This window comes from Xyrauchen texanus, chromosome 10, assembly GCF_025860055.1.
Source record: "Xyrauchen texanus isolate HMW12.3.18 chromosome 10, RBS_HiC_50CHRs, whole genome shotgun sequence".
Taxonomy (NCBI): domain Eukaryota; kingdom Metazoa; phylum Chordata; class Actinopteri; order Cypriniformes; family Catostomidae; genus Xyrauchen; species Xyrauchen texanus.
In genome coordinates this window covers 2,340,816-2,363,864 of record NC_068285.1, presented here as the reverse complement: position 1 = coordinate 2,363,864, position 23,049 = coordinate 2,340,816, and the positions used below count along the sequence as shown (strand labels likewise).

At 35.6% G+C, this 23,049-nt stretch overlaps 1 protein-coding gene across 9 annotated transcripts in view; it reads left to right on the top strand.

Annotated features, from left to right (window-relative positions):
- LOC127650627 (NACHT, LRR and PYD domains-containing protein 3-like) overlaps positions 1–23,049 on the top strand; it is a 710,662-nt gene that overhangs the window by 460,274 nt on the left and 227,339 nt on the right. For 3 of the 9 annotated variants that reach the window (XM_052136167.1, XM_052136168.1, XM_052136169.1), the window contains 3 exons: positions 17,369–17,537; positions 17,787–17,991; positions 18,156–19,920. The exons of 1 other annotated variant lie outside the window; for it this stretch is intronic. In XM_052136167.1, coding sequence (XP_051992127.1) covers positions 17,369–17,537; positions 17,787–17,991; positions 18,156–19,920 — 2,139 coding nt within the window. Of the gene's footprint in view, positions 1–13,217; positions 13,360–16,294; positions 16,442–16,690; positions 16,942–17,368; positions 17,538–17,786; positions 17,992–18,155; positions 19,921–23,049 lie in introns of those variants that run through there. 5 more of the 9 variants (XM_052136162.1, XM_052136163.1, XM_052136164.1 and 2 more) reach the window with 5 other exon arrangements.

Here is a 23,049-nt window from a genome sequence, read left to right as displayed (position 1 = left end):
TGGTGAAATTAGATCTCGTGTTTGTTGACTTAAAACCGAATTATTGTTGTATAAGCATAGCAAGCATCATAGCAAATAGGCTAACAAACGTACCAACAATTAACATTAGCCTATAAAGTGATGTGCGTTTCAGAAAATTTGTCTTGGGAAGTGAAAGTTTTATGTCACCGCCTAATGCCTGCCTGGTGGCATAAAGGTGTCTATTTCCTACAAAAACAATCTGCTCAGAGAGAAACTGTGGTTGTTTCATAAAAACTGCTTTCCAAAATATTAAAATTAATCGTAGTTTAATTTTATCTTCAACTGTGAACCAAGAAAGGCATTTATGCATCAGGACTACGTTAGCGTCAAGAGAGCACTGGAGGACAGTCCTCGCTGCCCTATTTTGTGCCACCTGAAGCTTGCGAAGGTCTTTTTGTGATGCAGACGACCATATAATTGGACAGTTTTCTAAATGGCACAAAACAAGAGACTGAACAACCTGTTTAGCAATGGACATAGGAATATATGACATACATTTTCTGGACATTGCAATACCATTCCCCATTTTAACTATCATTCCATCAATATGAGCTGACCAAGACAAGTAAGAATCCAAGGTGATGCCCAGTAACCTGGCTTGCATCACCTGTCTTAGCTGCAGCCCATTGACTGACAAGTTCAGAGAGGGCTGGGTAATTCGTTTTGATCTTTTCCAGAATATCATAGATGTTGATTTGTCTACATTTAAAACTAATTTGTTATCTTTTACCCACTTACTTAAATTCTGCAAATCATGATTTAATAGATTTGAGACATCTTGAGGAGTTTTTCCAGAACAATACATTGTGGAATCATCTGATTACATAACAACAGTTGAATGTTTCACAATAAAAGGTAAATCATTTGTAAAGATCAAGTATAGCAAAGGCCCAAGGCAACTACCCTGGGGCACTCCACAGTGTATTGTATTAGTAGATGAATATTGACCATTAAAGAACACCCGCTGCTTCCTATTGGATAGGTAACTCCCCATCCATGACAGAGACGAAGGTGTAAAGCCATAGCATTCTAATTTTTGAAGCAGTATTTTATGATCTATCAGGTCAAATGCTGCACTGAAATCCAACATCACTGCTCCTACTAATCTGTTTGCATCTATTTCTTCTAACCAATTATCGGTCATATGAGTTAAAGCAGTACATGTGGAGTGACCCTTTCGATATGCATGCTGGTACTTGGTGATCAGCCCATTAGAAAAAAATATTCATAAACTTGCTCAAAAGCAATCTTTTCCATAACTTTGCTGAGTAAAGGTAATAGACTGATAGGTCGGCTGTTCTGTCCTGTAAATGTGGCTCTTTTATTTTTAGGCAGTGGTATAATTTTAGCCTCCTTCCATTTCTCTGGAAATATGCCCACAACAAACTTAAATTGACCAAATGAGCAATAGGAAAAGACAGAGCTTCAGCTGCCACCCTGATAAGCCTGGAGTCCAAATGGTCCATGCCTGATGCCTTTCCATCAGGAAGAGCTGCAAGAATTTTTTCAACAGAACCTCTGTCAACTTGACTGAATGAGAAAGTGACAGAATGGTTCTTATCACTCATTATCTTACTTAATATTGCATCATAAGATGCTGAGATATTTGGACACATACCGGATCGAAATTTCTCTACCTTACTAATAAAATAATTGTTGAAATAATTAGCAATTCCCTCTGGATCTGTAATGAACACTCCATCATTTTCAACATATGAAGCAGATGAGTGCTTACTCCTGCCCATTATTTGATTTAAAGTATTCCATAATTTTTTACCATAATTTTTTGCTTCATTAATCTTTTCCTGGAAGTACTCTTTTTTCTTCTTTCTATTCATTTTGACTACTTTATTCCTAAGAGTTCGGTATTGTTTTTGATCAAATAGTTCGCAAGAAATATTAGCTTTTGTTTTAGCATTATCTCTAGACATCATTACATTTTTAAGATTTTTGTCCAACCAAGGGGCACTTTTATTTCTCACAGCTCTTTTTCTGACAGGAGCATGCTTGTCAACTACTTTCATTAGTATGTCCATAAACCTATTAAGGGCTAAGTCAGGGTCACGATCTTCACACACTTCTGACCAATCCACACCTTGAATCTCACCCACATACTGCTCTTGGTTGAAATATCTATAAGTTCTTTTATGAATTATTTTACAGCCACTTTTAGGCAATTTAGTTTTCCTTGTGACTCCTATGATATTATGGTCACTACAACCAGTGGGCACAGAGACTGCTTTGGAACATTGGTCAATAACGTTTGTAAATATATGATCTATACATGTTGCAGATAACCCCAATGTACTGGTAACAACCCTAGTGGGTTGGATTATGATTTGTTTTAGGCCACATATTGTAGCTGTAGATTTAAGCTTCTTATACTTTGGACAGTTTGGTGTCAGCCAGTCAATGTTAAAATCACCCAAAATAAATATCTCTCTGTTTTGATCACAAACAGCATCAAACATTTCACATATGTCATCCAAATATTGAGTATTAGCACTGGGAGGTCTGTATACACACCCAACTAAGATAGGCTTTATGTGAGGTATATGAACTTGTACCCATAATGCTTCAATATTCTGCCATATGAAGTCATTTCGAACATTAACTGGGATGTTATCCTTAACATAGAATGCAACACCACCAACATGTCTATTTCTATCCCTCCTAAATAATCTATAGCCATCTATCTTCACATCAACATCCGTGAAGCTAGAATCTAAGTGTGTTTCAGACAAAGCTAGGAATTCAATACTATTAGACTGCAAAATCTGATATATATCATTAGTTTTGTATCTCAAACTGCAGATATTCAAGTGCGCTATTGTAATACCCTTAATTGGAAAAGCTGAATGACACAAATAAATAGCCATGATCTAAATTACAAGTAAAAACACACAAAATACAAATAAATAAATAAACAAGACAGAATGAATGTTTACATACTTCTAACTAGGCTCCTCCACTCTTGGATTTTATGACCAGTTTATCGTATTTCAGAGTGGCTATTTCTCCTCTTTCCCGGGCAGCTCGCAGCTTGGGTAGCAGTTCTTTTCTTTTCTTCATTACAGCCTCAGAGAAGTCCTCATTTATGTAGATGCGTGTGCCTTTTAATTTCTTTGCAGAGGATAAAATGGTCTGCTTGTCCTTGAATCGCAGGAGTTTGACAATTATCTGTCTAGGTCTTCCACCCTCCTGATGCTGGCCAATCCTATGGGCCCGTTCAATTTCAATATTGTTGTCGTTTAGACCCATTTTGCTGACCAACATGTCCTTGAATTTCTTCTCGGATACATCCCAGCTCTCTCCTCTTTCCTCAGGAATGCCATCTACTATAAGGTTGTTTCTTCATGACTGATTCTCAATAAAATCCAGCTTTGTAGCCATCTTGTCCAGCTCCTCCTTTGATTTAAGTGTTTCCGTTTCAAGTTTCTTCAACTTATTCATTTCCTCTTGTACTTTAGCCATTTTGTCAACTTTGTCTTGAGTAAATTCCAGGCTGATTTTGATTCCTTGAACATCCTTAAATACATCATCCAAGCGTTTGTTGGTGCCATCAATTATGAGCTGCACAAAAGATTTAAAGTTGTCCTGTTGTTGTTGTAGCATGTCTTTGTAAAAGTCTTTCTGCTGCTCAAGCGTCTGAGTGAAGAGGCTCATTGTCACCAGTGACTCATCCTCTGGTGGTATAGCCTTTGGTTGTCTGGGAGGCATGTTGTTTCTTACCCTATGCGTCCACCTGTGTCCTGGGTGGAAAACCAAGAAAGTCCTAGGTAGCTCAAGGGCTTCGGCCTACTCCTGAGCTTCGGCCTACTCCAGACCTCACTCCAAACAAACAAAATTTTAAGGATATTCCAGCAATATCTTCACTCAATATTGTGGAACAAGTTGAGTTAGAGACTCCCTGACACGGATGCCAAGAGCAAGATGATGAAAAAAAAGAGGATTTGGGTAATTTGTCTTCACTGGAGGTGAACTATCCCATGCCTGCTGCGCCCCCCTCCCCTTTCCCCTTCTCACACACGGCACCTTCTCAGCACGCAGGGGTGCCAATTTGCCAATTTTTTTTTTTATTTATTTATTTTATTTTTTTAACTGCATGTGACATGAAAACATGCCACCCCGGGCGAATGCCCGGTTCGCCCGTGCCTAAAACCGCTACTGCTGCGAAACTACCAGATGCTCTTGATGTCGCTCACCGACTGGGAACCAAACGTGCTAATGAGACAAGACCCGACCCAACAATCATTCGGTTCACTGTCAGGAGATTCACAGATGCAGTATGGAAGGCGGCTAAAAGCAGCGAGTTTCTCCGGAATCAAGGCATGCAGTTTAAGGAGGATCTGAGGAAGGAGGACAGAGATTGGAGACGTTGTGGCCTCTAATAAAAAAAGCGCGCGATGATGGAAAACTGCTGACTTTGTCGGAGGCCGCGGATTTATTGAAGGAACTGATGTTATGGGGTTAGAGGAGTTTTCAAAGGACTATTTTTATTATTTTCTTTCAAAACTTTCTCAAGAGTCTCAGAATTGAGTTACAAGGTTAAACTGGATCCCAATATGCTGCTGCGAACTCTAACTATGAACAATATGTATTTAACATTTTAACACAAAAATGTTTTACAGTTTGTTTTATATATTATTAATTATGTACTTTTTTTTTTTATATTAATATTAATCCGGAAATATATAAGAGAGTTGTCATGCTTAGGCAGCTACCATGGGTAGTTAAAGATATTTTTCTAACTTTTAATTACTTCAGTTATACAGTCGGTGCTGATCTCGATACCACTTTGATTTCAACGTTTACCAGATTGACCAGACATTTTAAATAACAATCTTAAAAACTTCATGGATCAATTCAATCTTATAGATATTTGGAGAACCAAATTTCCACATAAAAAGTAATTTACCTGGAGTAATAAAACAGGGTCTAGTCAATCTAGAATTGACTTCTGGTTATTGTCTGAGAGCTTTAACAAAGATGATGTGGAAGTTGATATTATTTCTACTCCTCTAACAGATCATAAAGCCATCAGTGTTCATATTAAATTCTCTAATACACGTTGTTTTACTAATGGATCTTATTGGAAACTTAACAATCCACTGCTACTATATGAGGAAGTAAAAAGTAATCACTGGGTTGATATGTAGCTTTTGGGATAAAGCCAATAAGGAGATGCATTTTGTTCAAATTGGGAACTTCTGAAATTTGAGGTCAGTAAATATTTAAGCTGAATAGCCAAACACAAAAGAGCTGAAGAATCCAACATTATTGTTGAAATAACAACATTTGCAAATAAATGCCCAGACAGCTTATTGGATGAAGAAAAATTATTATTATCAGATCTGCAAATTAAACTAGATGAACTATATAGAAAGAAAGCTCAAGGTGTGTTTGTCCGATCAAGGAGACGCTGGCTCGAAGAAGGTGAACAAAATTCACAATACTTCTTTAATTTAGAGAGACACAATCTTAATAACAACATTAATAAATTACATTTGAATGGGGGTTTTAACAAAGGACCATAAACTAATTTCCAATTACTGTTGTGAATTTAAGAAAATATATACATCCAATTATTCTCAAACAGTATCTGATGCTTTTCTGAGTTCTATAGAGGTGAAAACTATTGACGAAAATGAACTTTGTGATATGCCAATTTCTGTTGAGGAAGTGATGAAGGCAATTAATCATTTAAAAAGTAATAAATGGCCAGGCACAGACGGGTTGACCACAGAATTTCATGAGCAATTTACTAAAGATTTGGCCCCTTTTTTGCTTAAGATGTTTAATGAAAGTATTAGTAATCAATGCCTTACACGTACCTTGAATCAAGGGTTAATCACATTAATACCCAAACCAAAAAATGATTGACTTATTCTCGATAACTGGCGTCCAATTAGTTTACTGAACAATGATTATAAAGTATTTGCACTGATATTCGCTAAAAGACTCAAAGCTGTTTTAGATTCAGTTATTGAAGAAACACAATCTGGCTTTATGAGGAATAGGCATATTACAAACAACATTAGATTAGTTTGAGATATGTTGGATTATCCTGAATTTAATGTAGATAATGGGTTTATTCTTTTCTTGATTTCTGTAAGACCTTTGACTCCGTAGAGCATCAGTTTATTTTTGAGTCACTTACAACATTTGGTTTTGGAAAATTCTTCATTAAAACCCTTTATAAGAACAGCAGCAGTTTAATTAAATTGTTATTTGGCACATCTAGTAGGTTTAATTTATCTAGAGGGATTAGGCAGGGTTGCCCTGTCTCTCCATATATATTTGTGATAATAAGTCAACTGCTTGCTAATCATATTAAAGCCAGTACGATTAAAGGACTATTGCTGATAGAGAACTAGTTATAACACAATGAGCAGATGACATCACCCTCTTTCTCCAAAATGATAACCAAATCCCCATCGCAATTAAAGTAATAGAAGAGTTTTCTAAAGCATCTGGTGTTTATTTGAATGTAAAGAAGTGTGAACTGATGCGGTCAAAGAATGTTCAGTGGCATATTATTGTATCATTCCAGTCAAAACAGAAGTTAAATACCTCGGAATTACAATAAATAAGCATCAACAGAGTTCATTACATTTGAATCCTATTATCCAAAAGACTCGGAGGAAGTTTAATCAATGGCTTTTAAGAGACTTGTCATTAAGAGGGAGAGTTTTGATTTCTAAAGCAGAAGGAATATCCCGGTTAACTTATACAGCTATGGCTCTTCAGGTTGATGATGAGATATTGAAGGAGATTGATAAGATGCTTTTTGATTTTGTTTGGAAAAATAGGATGCATTATATAAGAAAAACAATCGTAATGAGCTCATATGAAAATGGTGGTCTTAATTTCCTGAACTTACTTTAAATAATACATTTAAAATCAATTGGATTAAACACATAGTTTAAGTATCCAGTATCTATTTGTAATATTATTCCCCTCCATATTTGATCTAGTTTGGGTGGCATACATCATTTCTTCCTTGTTTGCAATTTTGATATTAACAAAATACCTGTGAAACTTTCTGCATTTCATCGTCAAGCTTTTCTAGCATGAGTTTAATTTACAAACACAACTTTTCACCTCACCAGTACTTTATCTGCAATAATAAGGACATTCTTTTAAACAAAAGTCTACTTTCTTTGAAAACTGGTTTGGAAATAATATTGTTTTGGTGGACCAGTTATTCAACACAGATGGCCTTCTGTTTACTTATAAGGAATTCATGGCAAATATAATATTCCCATACCACCAAGGGAATTCTCAACTATCTTTGGTGCGATTTCTTCTCAAATATGAATGTTGTTTAAACAGCAAAACAGATTAGATTACCAGCAACTCCCACCCCTCTCACCAAATAACTCCCTTGTTGGTAAAATATGTTTCTCCTGTCGTTACAATAATCATAACAGATCGATAAGAGCCCTTTTCCAGCAGGATGTTGTTTGAAATCAAATGTAATTGCATATTGGAGTCAGTTTGTGAGTGATGTTGACTGGAATAAAGTTTGACTTCTGCTCAATCGCTATCTCTGAACAAACAAGGTTAAAGAAGTGTCTTTAAACTCCTTCACAGAATATACCCTGATAAACATTATTTAGCCAAGTTTAAAAGATATACATGAAAGTTGTAGCTTTTGCCAGCAGAAGCCAGAGACAGCTGTTCATTTATTTTGGCCCTTATGTGTCATTTTTTGATTTTATTGTTGGAAATGTTGATGAAAATGTTACATTACAGTGGAAAGATGTTCTTTAGGTATTATTGTAAACTCCAAAGATAAACAAACCCACACTTATTTTATATATTATTTTATTTTAATGGTTAAATTTCAAATTCATAAATGTAATATTTGTATAGTATTTAATAATGAAGTGAAGCATTATATTGAGTCAATATTGCCCTCGAAGAAACAAAAAGCTGTTTGAGTTTTACAAGCATGTACACTTTTATAATATTCTTATAATATTATTTATACCTCCCCCTAGCGTTTGAAATGTTGTATTTGTATTGTTTGTTTTGATATTTTCTTCAATAATAAAAGAAACAACTGGAAGTTTTCAGCAAACGGCGGAAGAAGAATGTTTCTGAAAGAAGAGACAGCACGTGGTGATAATCCAGAAGAATCTTTATGTGAGGACTTTATTTGGTTTTTGATGATCATTGTTTATTCTTTGAGTCACACTTTTCCTAAATGAGTCGATATAGGAACAATAGATACACTACTACCTTTTCTTTGTAAGTTATCAACATTCCTGTAAGTTTAAATCTAGCTGTATTTTTAATCCTGTTACATCAAATAAATCTGTTTTTGTCTTTTTGTTGCGATGGATTTTGCTGCACAATTAAATTGCGCTTTGGAAGTTGTGCATATGATTCTGTAGCCTCGTTAGTCAGATGACCTGCTTTCCATGGGTTAATACTGTACTGAGGGCAATTGCACTAACAGTTGAAGATTGCTTTCTAGAATATTCCGAGGAGATGATGATTATTGATCATATAGGGGAGTTTCATTGCTGTGCTGCAGTTGCAATACACTAAAAAAATAAAGTAGTAGAAAAAATGAATTGTCTATTTCATTGTTCATTATTAAATTGCCTTTTATGAATCTGATCATTCACATTTGAGTATTTTCTTATGTAGATCTACCTTGAGAGCACACTTCATGCAGTGTAGGTACTGTAAATACACCTGTGCCAGTCAAAATCTGCTGCTGAGACACTACAGGCTCAAGCATTGGCACCCAGGCTGACGTGTAGCATTGTTGTGCCTGTTCTCCAAGTGTGTCTGCACTTTCAATACAGCAGGTGCGTTGAACACTCATCTACATCGGCTCCACACACATCCTGATACAAGTACAGTGCAAACACTCCCTTGCTCACATCAGTGGTCTGTGTGTCCTTGATACATTAAATGTATATAATTCTTAGGACACTGATTTAGAGGAGACTTACGCAAGAGAAGAGAAACTGGACATCCTTGAAGTCACGGAGGATGACCTCTCACAGGCAACAAAGAGGTCTAAACTTCAGCATCATCCTGGAGGAAACTGGTCATGGAGGTCCTATCTGACTTTCCCACTGCTTTCATGGGACTCTTTGGACTTCACTATGTGCTAAATATTGAGTTTCCAAAGGACTGAAATGCACAGTTGAGGCAGTGCAGAACATCTTTGTGGGATCGGGAGAAAAGTGTTACAACAGAGTTCAGTCCCTGAAGAATATGATTTTCTCTGTATATGGAGTTTAAGATGCTTTGAGTATTTTCAGATGCTTTTAATGTATACCTTTGGCATAATAATGTTTGGTTTAGATGTCACTGTATATTGTGTACTGGTGCATTTAGAGTTTTTAAGACTTATTCTTGAATTCTCTTAAAAGTGAAATGTTTATTTGTTTACTTGATATCATTGATAAACTGTTCAGTCACACTAAATGTTTCATGTTGAGGTGTGTCAGTGTTTTGTAGATGGGTGCACTTCTGTTTTATAGACCATCCTTCACATGTTGAAAGTTTGTTCCTCCTACATGCTGCTGTTTAGTCACACATTTCATATTCAGTGGCAGGTTTTGTCAAACTGTTTTAACTGCAGTGTTTCATTTTAGTATTACAGTATTGAATCACTTTGGCTAAAATATTTGTGAATTAAATAAATGGTATCACAGGATCACAGTGGAAGCACTACTGTCATTATTGATGCCTCTTTTGGCTGGTTTAGCTTAATTATAAAAAATAAAATGATTTGTTTCCTGTGAGAAATATTTAAAGGCATGATTTACCCAAAAAGGATAATTCATCATCATTTACTTTGTTCCGTCTCAAACTTATGACTTCATTTCTTCTCTAGAACACAAGAAGTATATAAATGTTTTATATAAATGTAATCCATATGACTCCAGTAATTTAATCCATGTCTTCTGAAGCAATTCAGTCAGATGTCAAGTTTTATAATGAATTAGGAGGAACATTTTGATCTGTTTCTCCCCCAAAACTGATTGTATTGCTTCAGAAGACACAGATGAAGCCACAGAAGCTGTATGTTTTGTGTGTGTGTTCCACGGAAGAAAGGAAGTCATAGTTTGAGACATAAGGGAGTAAATGATAAGATCAGTATTTTTGGGTGAACTATACCTTTAAGAGAAATTATAATTGTCATGATGATGGCTAATTAAAATAGCATTTAATTGAATTCAACAGGCTGGTGAAAACATTCTTAAATTGCTCTTTGGAGTAAATGTTTTAACATTGTCTCACTGTTTTCAGTTTTTGAGTTCTACAGACAAAAATGTTTGTATTAGCACAACTTGTTTGTTAGTTGCACATTTTTTCCCCTCACAATAATTGTATTAAAAAATGTTACTAAAATGTTAAAACGTCCAGTTTTCTTGTCATGATTATAAAGTTATTTTAAGGTTAAAAAACGTGTCTTACAACGTTCTCTTAACTTTAATTTCACCCAAAATATGAACGTTAAAATGTCCAGTTTTCTTATTGTGATTTGAACATTATTTAAAGGTAACAAATAAAATAAGTTTTAAAAACATTTGTCAAACTTTATTTTCCTCACAATATAACAGTGTTTAAATGTTTAATTAAACATTATATTAACTTTACAATGTTCTTGTTGTGTTTAGAATGTCATTGAAAGAGTCGAGTGATGTTTAAATTTGTATGACTTATTATGTCATAATGACTTAGTATTTCATAATAATGAGAACATTTATACCTCCCCCTAGCATTTGTAATATTCCATGTACATGAAAATGTCCAGACTTCCTCCCATGAATAACATTTACAGCATGAATAGAACAGGATAGCATTCCTGCTAAAAACAATCCTACAAACTTTATTCTTTATCATAAAGAAATCATGTCAAATTATGTTATATGAAACATTTATTAAAACGTTTCACAACATTTGAAATGTTCGAATAATTAAAATAAACTGGTTTAATGGTATAAAAACAAATATAAATCTGTATACATTAATATTAAATATGTGTGTGTGTGTTTTATAACAGTAACAGTATATAAGTGTGTGTGTACACATTACACACACTACTGGTGTCAATCTCCTGATTCTCCTCCTGTGATGTGAACAGATTGCCTCAAGTTATTATTTTGAATTGTTATTATATTATGGGAATATTCTAAGACATTCACTTTCGCTACTTCATGCAACTGAACTTATTTGATAATATTTGCTCTAAAGCTGAAGTGTGTAATTTCCCACCAAAGAAAATTGCTAAAACATCCATGTTTATTTATACAAACTTCAGAAGAGCAACCAAGCATGATGACCTGAATGTGTGCCTAAAACTATGTTTGATTGTGCCACTGCTGCACAGTGCAAGTGTTAGAGCTGAAGGTAAGGGGGTTTATCATAGATTGAAGCGTGTGCTCGATTACTCTGGACTTGTTTTGATGTGACGTCAGCTCATCGCCATATCGCGTGTAAACTAAAGCTGTTTGTGGGGCTAAAAACATTAGAGCTTCAGTCAATCCAAGATTTATGGGTTATACTACAATCACAAAATAAATGAGGAGCTGTTTCTTAAAAAAAAAACACAAAATGAGCAAGTTTCATAAATGATATGATTTAACCTTATTCTTTTCTTTTTCTGTGTATATAACTTCATATTTTGATGTCCGCAAATCCATAATATTGTTTTCTGTTGTTATGATTGTTCATTGTAAAAGATACAACATGCTTCATTTCCCTGATCGTTTATGTATGTATATATAACTTCTGCAATAAAATGAAAGTAATAAATCTATAGCTGACGCTTCACATATATCTAGAGAGTTGCGACACATGCGAATGAAGTGGATAATCACAGATCAAATGACTGTTTCATTTAGAGTAGAGGTGCTTATTGATGTTTTAGGAGAGCTGTAGGCCGGTATGAATGTTGAAGCACATCCTGGATTGATAAACTCGCTGCAAAACATTTCCCTGCATATTCTAAATCTGTGCGAGTCAGGGGGTGCTGAGGTGGGACATCCATCTGCTTCCGATATTACTATTGAGCTCTCGACCAATGATGCACTGGAGCTCCGCAAGGACCGCCTCCCTCATTTACATGTTGCACACAGAAAAGTACAAATAAATACATGTATAAATAAATAAATATGGGAATATATAAATATGGAAATAAATATATGTGGGAATAAATAAATATAAAAAATAAATGAACACATAAATAAAAAAAAATAAAAAACATGCAAAATAAATGAATAAATAATTACAAGTTAAAAAGAATACAAATAAAGTTAAAAATAAATATAGAAAATAATAAAGGAATAAAGTCATACAATAATAAATTCAGGAATACATTTAATTAAAAACGAATTATATTTGAATTATCAAGACATTTATTCCTTAATTCATTTTTATATTGTTACATTTATTTATTTATTTATTATGTTTGCAGGTTTGGGCTCCATAGTAGAGAAATATTGCTAAACTAAGGCCAATTGTGTCCACAGTAGAAATGGAGATGATTATACATGCGTTCATTTCCTCTCGCCTTGATTATTGCAATTCTCTTTTTACTTGTCTTAATGCTGCATCCTTAAAACAATTACAAGTGCTTCAAAGTCATCAAAGAGATCACATGTAACACCAATTGAATTTCTTTACATTGGCTCCCAGTAAATTCTTGTGATGGTGTTTAGAGCATTGCATGGTCAAGCTCCTGCTTATATAAAAGAGTTGATGCAACCTCATAACTCCAGCAGGAATCTGAGATCTTCAGAACAGGTCTTGTTAGCTGTTCCTCTCTCGAGACTAAAGACTAAAGGTGATGCGCCTTTGAGCTTGTGGCTCACAAATTGTGGAAATTGTGGATTTAAGATCTGTGGACTCTGTGGTCATTTTTAAAAAGCAGATAAAAACCCACTTGTTTAAAATTGCTTTTATCTCATTTGTTTTTTTTGCTTCTTTGGTTTTATATTGTGAATGTTAAACACTTTGTGACATCTGTTCTAGAAACTATAGAAATAAAAATGACTTACTAAATTACTTGTATAAAATAAATAGATCTACAGATGATTGCATCAAATCAAACGTGTTTTATGTTTTAAGACTGAATCAGATGGCTGTAAAATCAGTGTAATCAGAGACTGGTTTTATGACTGAGTAAATTGTGCCATGGTTCATTTGGGTGACAAGAGCAGAAAATTACACGACGAGAGAAACAGAGAAAGTTTGACAGTTTTTGTTCCACTGAATCGTCTGAAACAATCAATAAATTCATTGTGAAGTATTTTGTAGGTGATATTCTAGTCAGTAAAGAGGAACATCAACAGTTCTTGACAGGTGAGTACTGAACTGCTGCTAAACAAACCAAAACTCACAAGACAACAATAATAAACCTTTCAAACTACTAGTTTAATCTGCCGTTATTTACTGACACAAACAATGATTTGTTTAGATGATTTCAGAGATTTTTTGTCATCTATTCTTCAGTTTTCTAGTATTGTGATTCTTGGTTATTTTAATATTCATATTGATGATGTCTCTGATAAATTTGCTCTTAACTTTATGAATATCACTGAATCTTTGAATCTTACTCAACATGTTTCTGAACACACTCATATAAAAGGGAATATTCTAGATCTTGTCTTTATCTTTGGTTTACATATTAACTCTGTTTATCTGAGGACCTTTGAGTCTCAGATCATAATCTTATTTTATTTGACTGTTATAAGTTTTTGGAAAGTGTTTGCTAGTCAACTAACAGCTGTTTTGATGCCTATAATGGATTTGAGAAATGTCAGTCTGGCTTCCATCGGTTGCACTCGACTGAAACTGCTCTCCTCAGAGTTTCAGATGATTTGTTAATGCAAGCTGATGCAGGTAAATGTTCTGTACTGATTCTTTTAGATCTTGCAGCTGCTTTTGACTCTGTCGATCACTGTATATTAGTGGAAAGGTTTAGAAAAGGTGTTGGTGTCTCTGGAACAGCCTTGAGGTGGATCTCATCAACAGCATCTGTGTCCTGTGGTGTTCCCCAGGGCTCTGTTTGGCTTTTTTGCACTATATTTGTTGCCTTTAGGGCAATTAAGAAGTATATTTCCGGGAGTATGTTATCACTGTTATGCAGATGATATTCAACTATATATTTATTTTAAGCCTTATGAAATAACTCAATTGTCTATTATTATAAATTGCATAAACTCTATTAAAGATTGGATGTCTGAAAACAACTTGCAGTTAAATGCAGAAAAAACAGAAGTTCTTGTCTCTGCTCCTGCTGGTGTTCTCCCAAAGGTGATGGAAACTCTTGGTCCTTTATCTCATTTTGTTAAGCCTTCGAAATGTGGGTGTTTATACGGGACAGACCTTGAGTCTTAATCAGCATGTAAATTCTCTTGTTGTTTTTATCAGTAGAGAAATATTGCTAAACTAAGGCCAATTGTGTCCACAGTAGAAATGGAGATGATTATACATGCGTTCATTTCCTCACGCCTTGATTATTGCAATTCTCTTTTTTCTTAATGCTGCATCCTTGAAACAATTACAAGTGCTTCAAAGTCATCAGAGAGATCACATGTAACACCAATTTAATTTCTTTACATTGGCTCCCAGTAAATTCTTGTGATGTGTTTAGAGCATTGCATGGTCAAGCTCCTGCTTATATAAAAGAGTTGATGCAACCTCATAACTCCAGCAGGAATCTGAGATCTTCAGAACAGGTCTTGTTAGCTGTTCCTCTCTCGAGACTAAAGACTAAAGGTGATGCGCCTTTGAGCTTGTGGCTCCCAAATTGTGGAAATTGTGGATTTAAGATCTGTGGACTCTGTGGTCATTTTTAAAAAGCAGATAAAAACCCACTTGTTTAAAATTGCTTTTATCTCATTTGTTTTTATAAGCTTCTTTGGTTTTATATTGTGAATGTTAAGCACTTTGTGACATCTGTTCTAGAAACTATAGAAATAAAAATTACTTACTAAATTACTTGTATAAAATAAATAGATCTACTGATGATTGCATCAAATCAAACGAGTTTTAAGACTGTTGGTAAATCATTGCAGATGGCTGTAAAAACAGTGTAATCTGGTTTTATGACTGAGTAAAGTGTGCCGTGGTTCATTTGGGTGTCACCAAAGTCAACGTCGCAACAGGTTTGAAATGAACTCCCGCCAAATGCAGATTTTCATGCACAGTGGCGGGTAATTTTGCTGATGTACAGACACTGTGGAGAACGACCTGTAAGACTTCTCGGAGTAATTTAATGAATGACAACAAATTAGACACAAAGACGCTCGTTTGATGAAACATGATTATATTTATTATGATGATTATTATAATTATCTTTAGGTATTAATGTGTAGGCTATAAGTAATAGTTCACCTGTTGTGATACTTGCGTGATGGCAAATGGAGGCGGTAAAGGATTGGATTTGGGGAGGTGCTTATATATAAGATATTTTAGTCACTTCCTTATTTGCTTTTTTCGTTTCATTTAAAGTGTCATTTTAATTTAGACTTTTTGTTTAAGTTTTTCGTGTTTCAATAAATTAATGTAATTTTTAAAGCAAAATCAATAAAGCAAAAATATTCACTGACCCTCAATAGGGGGGTTCAACATATAATCGGATATCGCGATTATCATTAAAATATTTTTACTGAGACCAAAAGAGAATTTAATTTTTTCATGAACAATTGTAAAATAGAGTCATTTTATGGAGACCCGCGTACACGTGTACAAAAATTCCATATTAAAACATGTTACCAATTAATTATTAATTGTTATATTTGTTTTTCTTTTTAGTCTATTGAAAATAGTAAATTAATCATTTGTGGAATATCTCTTTCAAAGAAATGCATCAACCAGAAATAAAAAAATTGGACCCTTAGTGAAAAAGGTTCCTGACCCCTGCTTTAAAGGGATAGTTCAGCCATAAATCAATGGTTTGTCATTATTTACTCACCCTCATGTTGTACCAAACCAGTTTAACATGTGGAACAGTAAATGAGATGTTAGGTCTCAGTCACTGAATCTTTTCCCCATTAATGAAAGTGAATGTTGAATAAGATCATTTGTGTTCCACTGAAGAAAGAAATACATACAGGTTTAGAACAACATGAGGGTGAGAAAATGATGACAGATTTGTAATTTTGGCTCAACTATCCCTTTAAGAGCATGAAACACCTGGTGCACCTTTAAATGATGTTTTTCTCTTTCAGACTCCTCCTCCTCAGGTGACAGGTGAAAGTGAAACTAATAAAACAGGCTCCATTTTGTGACGCAGGAAATTACACGACAAGAGAAACAGAGAAAAAGTTTGACAGTTTTTGTTCCACTGAATCGTCTGAAACAATCAGTAAATTCATTGTGAAGTATTTTGTAGGTGATATTCTAGTCAGTAAAGAGGAACATCAACAGTTCTTGACAGGTGAGTACTGAACTGCTGTTAAACAAACCAAAACTCACAAGACAACAATAATAAACCTTTCAAACTATCAGCTACAGTAAGACATCTAACAGATATCTAAGTATTAATCACAGCAGAACAAACAGATACTGAGACTTTTGCTCTTTTATCTGAATTGTCAGTATGTGTTCAGTTTCTTTGGCACTGAAATGTTATTTCTTCTATTGACTTGAAACGTTGCTTTGTTTTCTTCTGTTGAGTCTTCTGATGTTTTCTCTTTATGCTGGTGTTTAACATGTCATAAAAGCTGACAGTCTGCAATTGAACCTCATTGATTCATTTCTAATGGAATATTCTAGAGGACAAATAAAAACAAATATGTGTCAGTATTGAACAAATAAACACGTCACAAATATAGATGATGTCCCGTTTGTTGACAGGTGTTCAGTGGACTGTTCAGATGATGTCATGGACTCCACAAAGGATCTCAGTGGACAGACAGACACAGGGAAGGTCAAGAGGTCAGAGGATTTCAATGCTTTAATAAAATACACTGATAGATATTTCTGATATGCTGCACAACACTACAGTATAAAAACACTGAGGAGAAATGAGAACAGACTGGATTATCTCAAGTATAAACATGTGAAAACAGCTTTAGGGTAAAGTGAGATCTACAGTCAGATGACAGTGAGACCGGTTTGATTCAGTCACAGACAGAACTGGAAAATCCTGTACAGTCAGTCGTATGTAGAAGGTGAAACTCAAAAGTGTTTCTCTGAACATTTTTAGACACAAATTTTCTTCAGATTAATGCAGAACAAACCATCAAACTTGAAGAAGAGAGAAATATTGGGAAGAGTAAAACTGAGAAACTGATGAGAGGAAAAGAGTGTTTGTGAGAGTTTGTAGTTTTTAAAACAGTGTTTAATTGCTGTTGTGTTTTAGTGTCATTCATGGAGAATCTCCTGAATCCAGCTGTGTGTCCATGAAGAGTGACGGGTCAATGAATCAACCGCTTCACTTCAGTTCACGAGAGTCTTTGATCAACTTCAGAAACAAACAGGATGAATCAGAGTCAACTGCTGGGAAAGTGCCATTGGACTCTATTTATGAGGTGTGTGTGTGTGTGTGTGTGTGTGTGTGTGTGTGTGTGTGTGTGTGTGTGTGTGTGTGTGTGTGTGTGTGTGTGTGTGTGTGTGAGAGAGAGAGCAACACTTATAAACACACACACACACACACACACACTGATGAATTTAAGACAACTAAAGCACAAATAAAATGAGTGGTGATTCTTGTCCACTGATCCTTCAGTTCTTGTCTGTTACTGAATTAAGTTTGTTGTTTGAATGTTCACTGATTTCAGGAACTTGAGCACAAAATCATCTCTCTGATGAAGAAAGAGCTGAAGAATATCAAGAGACTACTGATCTCAGATTCCCCAGCATGCTCTGAGAGAGAGGAGGAGGATGATGAAGGTCAGAGCAGAGTCAGAGAGGGGTTTCTGAAGATCACACTGCACGTCCTGAAGAAGATGAAGCAGACAGACCTCGCTAACACACTTCAAACCAGTAAGAGCTCGCACTCACGTCACTATTACATCACGTCACCTTCAGAGGAAACACACAGTGTCTGGATTCACTCAATATTAGTGAAAGAAAATAAACTTCATGTCTAATGACCATTAAATATCAACATCAATTATAATTCCCATTTCTTTTCCTCTTTACATCAGAACTGATTTCTGTGCATCACCAAAAACTCAAAACAAAACTAAAAGAGAAATTCCAGAGAATTACTGAAGGAATGTCAAATCAAAGCAGCTCAACACTTGTGAATGAGATCTACACAGAGCTGTACATCACAGAGGGAGGGAGTGCAGAGATCAATAATGAACATGAGGTGAGACAGATTGAGACAGCATCCAGGAGAGCAGACACACAGGAAACACCAATCAAATGCAATGACATCTTTAAAGCCTTACCTGGACAAGACAAAGCCATCAGAACTGTGCTGACTAAAGGAGTTGCTGGAATTGGGAAAACTGTCTCTGTGCAGAATTTCATTGTGGACTGGACTGAAGGAAAAGCAAATCAGGATGTTCACTTCATATTTCCACTTCCTTTCAGAGAGCTCAATCTGATGAAGCACAAAAATATCAGTCTGATGAATCTTCTTCATCAGTTTTTCACAGATACAAAAGAACTGAGATCAACATTCCTTGATGACTACAAAGTCATTTTCATTTTTGATGGTCTGGATGAGTGTCGACTTCCTCTAGATTTCCAGAACAATGATATTTTGTGTGATGTGACAGAATCGGCCTCAGTGGATGTGCTGCTGACCAACCTCATCAAGGGGAATCTGCTTCCTTCTGCTCTGCTCTGGATCACCTCTCGACCAGCAGCAGCCAATCAGATTCCTCCTGAGTGTGTTGACCAGCTCACAGATGTACGAGGCTTCAATGACCCTCAGAAGGACGAGTATTTCAGGAAGAGAATAAAAGATAAGCGTCTGGCCAACAGAATCATCACACACATGAAATCATCAAGAAGCCTGTACATCATGTGTCACATACCAGTCTTCTGTTGGATTTCAGCCACTGTTCTACAGAGACTGTTGAGTGAAGCAGTGAGTGCAGAGATCCCCAAGACTCTCACTCAAATGTTCACACACTTCCTGATCTTTCAGAGCAAACTGAAGAGCCAGAAGTATGATGGGAAATGTGAGGTGGATCTTCAGCAGGCTAGAAAGAGGATTCTGTCTCTGGGAAAACTGGCTTTTCAACAGCTGGAAAAAGGGAACCTGATCTTCTATGAGGAGGACCTGAGAGAGTGTGGCATTGATGTCAGAGAAGCGTCAGTGTACTCAGGAGTTTGTACCCAAATCTTCAGAGAGGAGTTTGGACTGCACCTGGGGAAGGTGTTCAGCTTTGTGCATCTGAGCATTCAGGAGTTTCTCGCTGCTCTGTATGCTTTTATTTCCTTTTCTCAACAGAAATCAGGTCTCTTCAGTAAGTTTAGGTCATCTATGAGTGATCTCCTGAAGAGTGAAGTGGACAAGGCCTTACAGAGTGAGAACGGACACCTGGACCTTTTTATTCGATTCCTTCTGGGTCTCTCACTGAAGTCCAATCAGACAATCTTACGAGACCTACTGACACAGACAGGAAGCAGCTCTGACAACAAACAGGAAATAGTTAAGTACATTAAGATGAAGATCAGGGAGAATCCCTCTCCAGAGAAATCCATCAATCTGTTCCACTGTCTGAATGAACTCATTGATCATTCTCTAGTGCAGGAAGTACAAACATACGTGAACAGAAGAGATATCAATCGTCTCTCTGGAGTCAGTCTTTCTCCTGCTCAGTGGTCAGCTCTGGTGTTTGTGTTACTGAACTCAGAAGAGGAGCTGGATCAGTTTAATCTGAGGAAATATGATCCATCAGATGAATGTCTTCTGAGGCTGCTGCCGGTGATCAAAGCATCCAGAAAAGCTGAGTGAGTAATTTAGTGTTTTAATCTCACTTTATTGAAATTAAATAGCAGAGGTTAGATTTTAATGTACTTTGTTAGACTAAAAACAACCCCTTATACTATTTTGATGTTTGTTTGGTTTCATGTGTTACTTTTAATAGTTTTACCTTCATTTTAAACAGACATTGTAGCCAAATAGATTCAAAATGTTTAATGCAAAGTAAAAAAAATCTCATTTAAAATAACAAAAGCATGTTTTCTACAGTTTTCCACTAAACAAATACAAAACGATACTTTATTAACTTTATACTGATACTTTATCATTTTTATTTATGCTTCCACATACAATAATACACATCAGCCTCATAAATAAATCATTATTTACCTGGATATATGTAAAGGTATCAATGGAAAGGAGGAGGCGAGAACCGGCTTTTCAATATAAATAATAGTTTATTGATAAACTTAAAAGAAGACACAAACACACACATGACGGACATGTCCGTAAACGATCTCTCTCTCCCGCACGATCCTCTACAGTCGACCTTTAAACCTCAGAGGCTTGATTAGCCTAATACGGGACCGGGTGTGTATGATCACGACCCGGCCCCGCCCTCCTCCCTGCCACAATATATTTTTACTAAAACATTTCTTTAATGAACATGATGTGCATAAATCCAGTTAAATATTATACAATACTGAATTATTATTGGGGGACTCAGTCAAGTTTATTATTATAATATAATACTGAATAATTATTACTATTATTTTAAGGGTTTGATTGTTTTATACTTTAGTAATTTATTTGTCATATTGTAGCTTCCTTTATTCCTGCAATGTTTATTTTACACAGTTTTTCTGTTTCTGTTTGGATAATCCTTTTAGAATTATTAGTTTAGACGGCTTTATGTCAAGTGTTTATCTTTGTTGACTGATTTACTGAGGTGACATTATTGTTAAATTAGAAGATTGTACACAGAGGAAAAGAGGATTTGGTGGTAAATATTGTGTTATCATCTGTAGGTAATCTTTTAATCTAAGTGTAATCAATAGATGTTTGACTTCATGCAGCGCTGTGTGATCAGATCCGATCAGAGTTTGACTTGAAGCAGTGCATGTGGGTTAGAAATGTTGTGTGACTTAAGATGGCGTCAGTGCCGCGTCACCGTGATGTATGCCATTAAAGAACCGCGAGAGCAATTCAAGAACAGCCGGCTGGCACAGCCAATGCAGCTTTTCCAGAGTGGTTGCAAGAGCTGTGATGATGTCACAACTTATTCATGATTGGCCAGAATCACAGATGACAATGGTGACGTGTGTTTCATGGGATGCGACACATACTACTTTTACTATTTTTACTTTTTTTAATTTTTACTTTTACTACTTCAGCTATGTCAGTCTGAGAAAGAATTCAGAGTAGTATGATGGTATGCAATTAACAAGGTGTTAATTATGAAATCTCCAGTTCCAATAAACTCTCACTAATTACTGTTTTTATAACGGCACATTATTTATCTCATATTATAATATGTTTATCATAGTATTATCATGTTTATTCCTAAAAACATTTCCAAATTACTAAAAATATGGACTCCTGGTATCAAAATAATTCGTCCTTTTCAAATCAATATTTACATTTCAAACCTGAGTTCTGATTACCACTTCATCTGTAATAAACAAAGCAATCATTGTGGGATCTTCTGTGACTAATGTGGGTTCAGCACATGTCGTGAAGCAGAATGTGTCCGGCTTGATGGCTCAGTTTTCATCTCCTCCCGCTACTACAATTGGTAAATCTTGCTGATTGATAAGGCAAGCTGCAGTTGAAGTTGAACGCACTCAATAAATATTCATTAGGTGTGTCTCAATGAGCTCTCTTGTTCACTAATCAAAGCATTGTTCAGGGAGTCAGCCATTTTTAGGGATGACCCAATCGCAAAATCATTCCAGAGCACTGAAACATTCTCTCCCTAAAAATTCTCTAAATGCACGATAAAAACCAGAGAGTATAGTTGATCACTGTGTTCACTTACCAGAAATGTTGTCATGTCTTCTGAAATCTCTCATGTCATTATAGGATGAGCGCAAGTATAAATACATGATGTCAAAGCCTTATTTTCTCTTTAAAAGATTGATAGATTAAATTGACATCTCAACTTAATGCCAAGTGTTTTACACGGTGGCCTGAAAAACCCCCGTTTTGAAAGAGAAGAACCTACATTTGCTGCCATTTAAAACAGCTAAACAATTGACTTTTTTTGTAGCAAGTTGTTACGTATGATGATGTCACAGTGACATAGTTTTTTTTGTTTACATTGTTAAAACAGTCAATTATCTGATTAGTGTCTAGATTAGGCTTAAAGAGGACGTATTATACTTATTGGGACATTACCTTTCTGTAAAAAAGCCCATGTTCAGTTTGTGTTCAGTTATTATAAGGGCTGCGCAGCTATTATGTTGGTCATTGATTTGAATTTGAGAAGGTGTGTCTTAATTTGAGATCGCGGAATTTCTGTTCGGATTCTGAGGGAAAGCTAAGGTCCTGCAATCTTACCTGTAAAGCAGTAAAATAAGATTGATCAAAATCTTTTTCTGCAGCGCCTTCACTTTGTGAACTGCAGGAAAGAATATTTGTGCTCTTGATTGGCAGCGGATGGTATTAAACTTTGCGCTGAAGTTCCATAGTGACGATTCTTGAATGTGCGTCATTGAAGATTGTGAGTTACATTTGAGTATTCATTATATTATTATTGTCACTTATTCACTGTTTAGTTTATGAATGGCTGCTACATTATATTTCATGTTATATGAGAGTGCGGTTACTTGATTGAGTGAGATATTATGTTAATAGTGACAAACGTGATCAGCCATAGAGTTGTAATGTTTCAGCATTTCTTCCGTTTTAATTGCTCATCTATTCAGTTTGTTACTTATTACGTTATTTGTTTATTGTAGAACCACATTTGAGAGCCATACCTCAACGAGATAAATACTCAGTAATACACCTGCATTTATTATCGCAGAGGATTCATCATACATCAGTGCCTGAGACTGCATCTCGACGACCAACTTCACATCGCTATTCCGACATCTGAACATCTTAAAGAACTGTAGAGACTAACACGGACTGTTGCTATGCCGCCTGTTGATTGA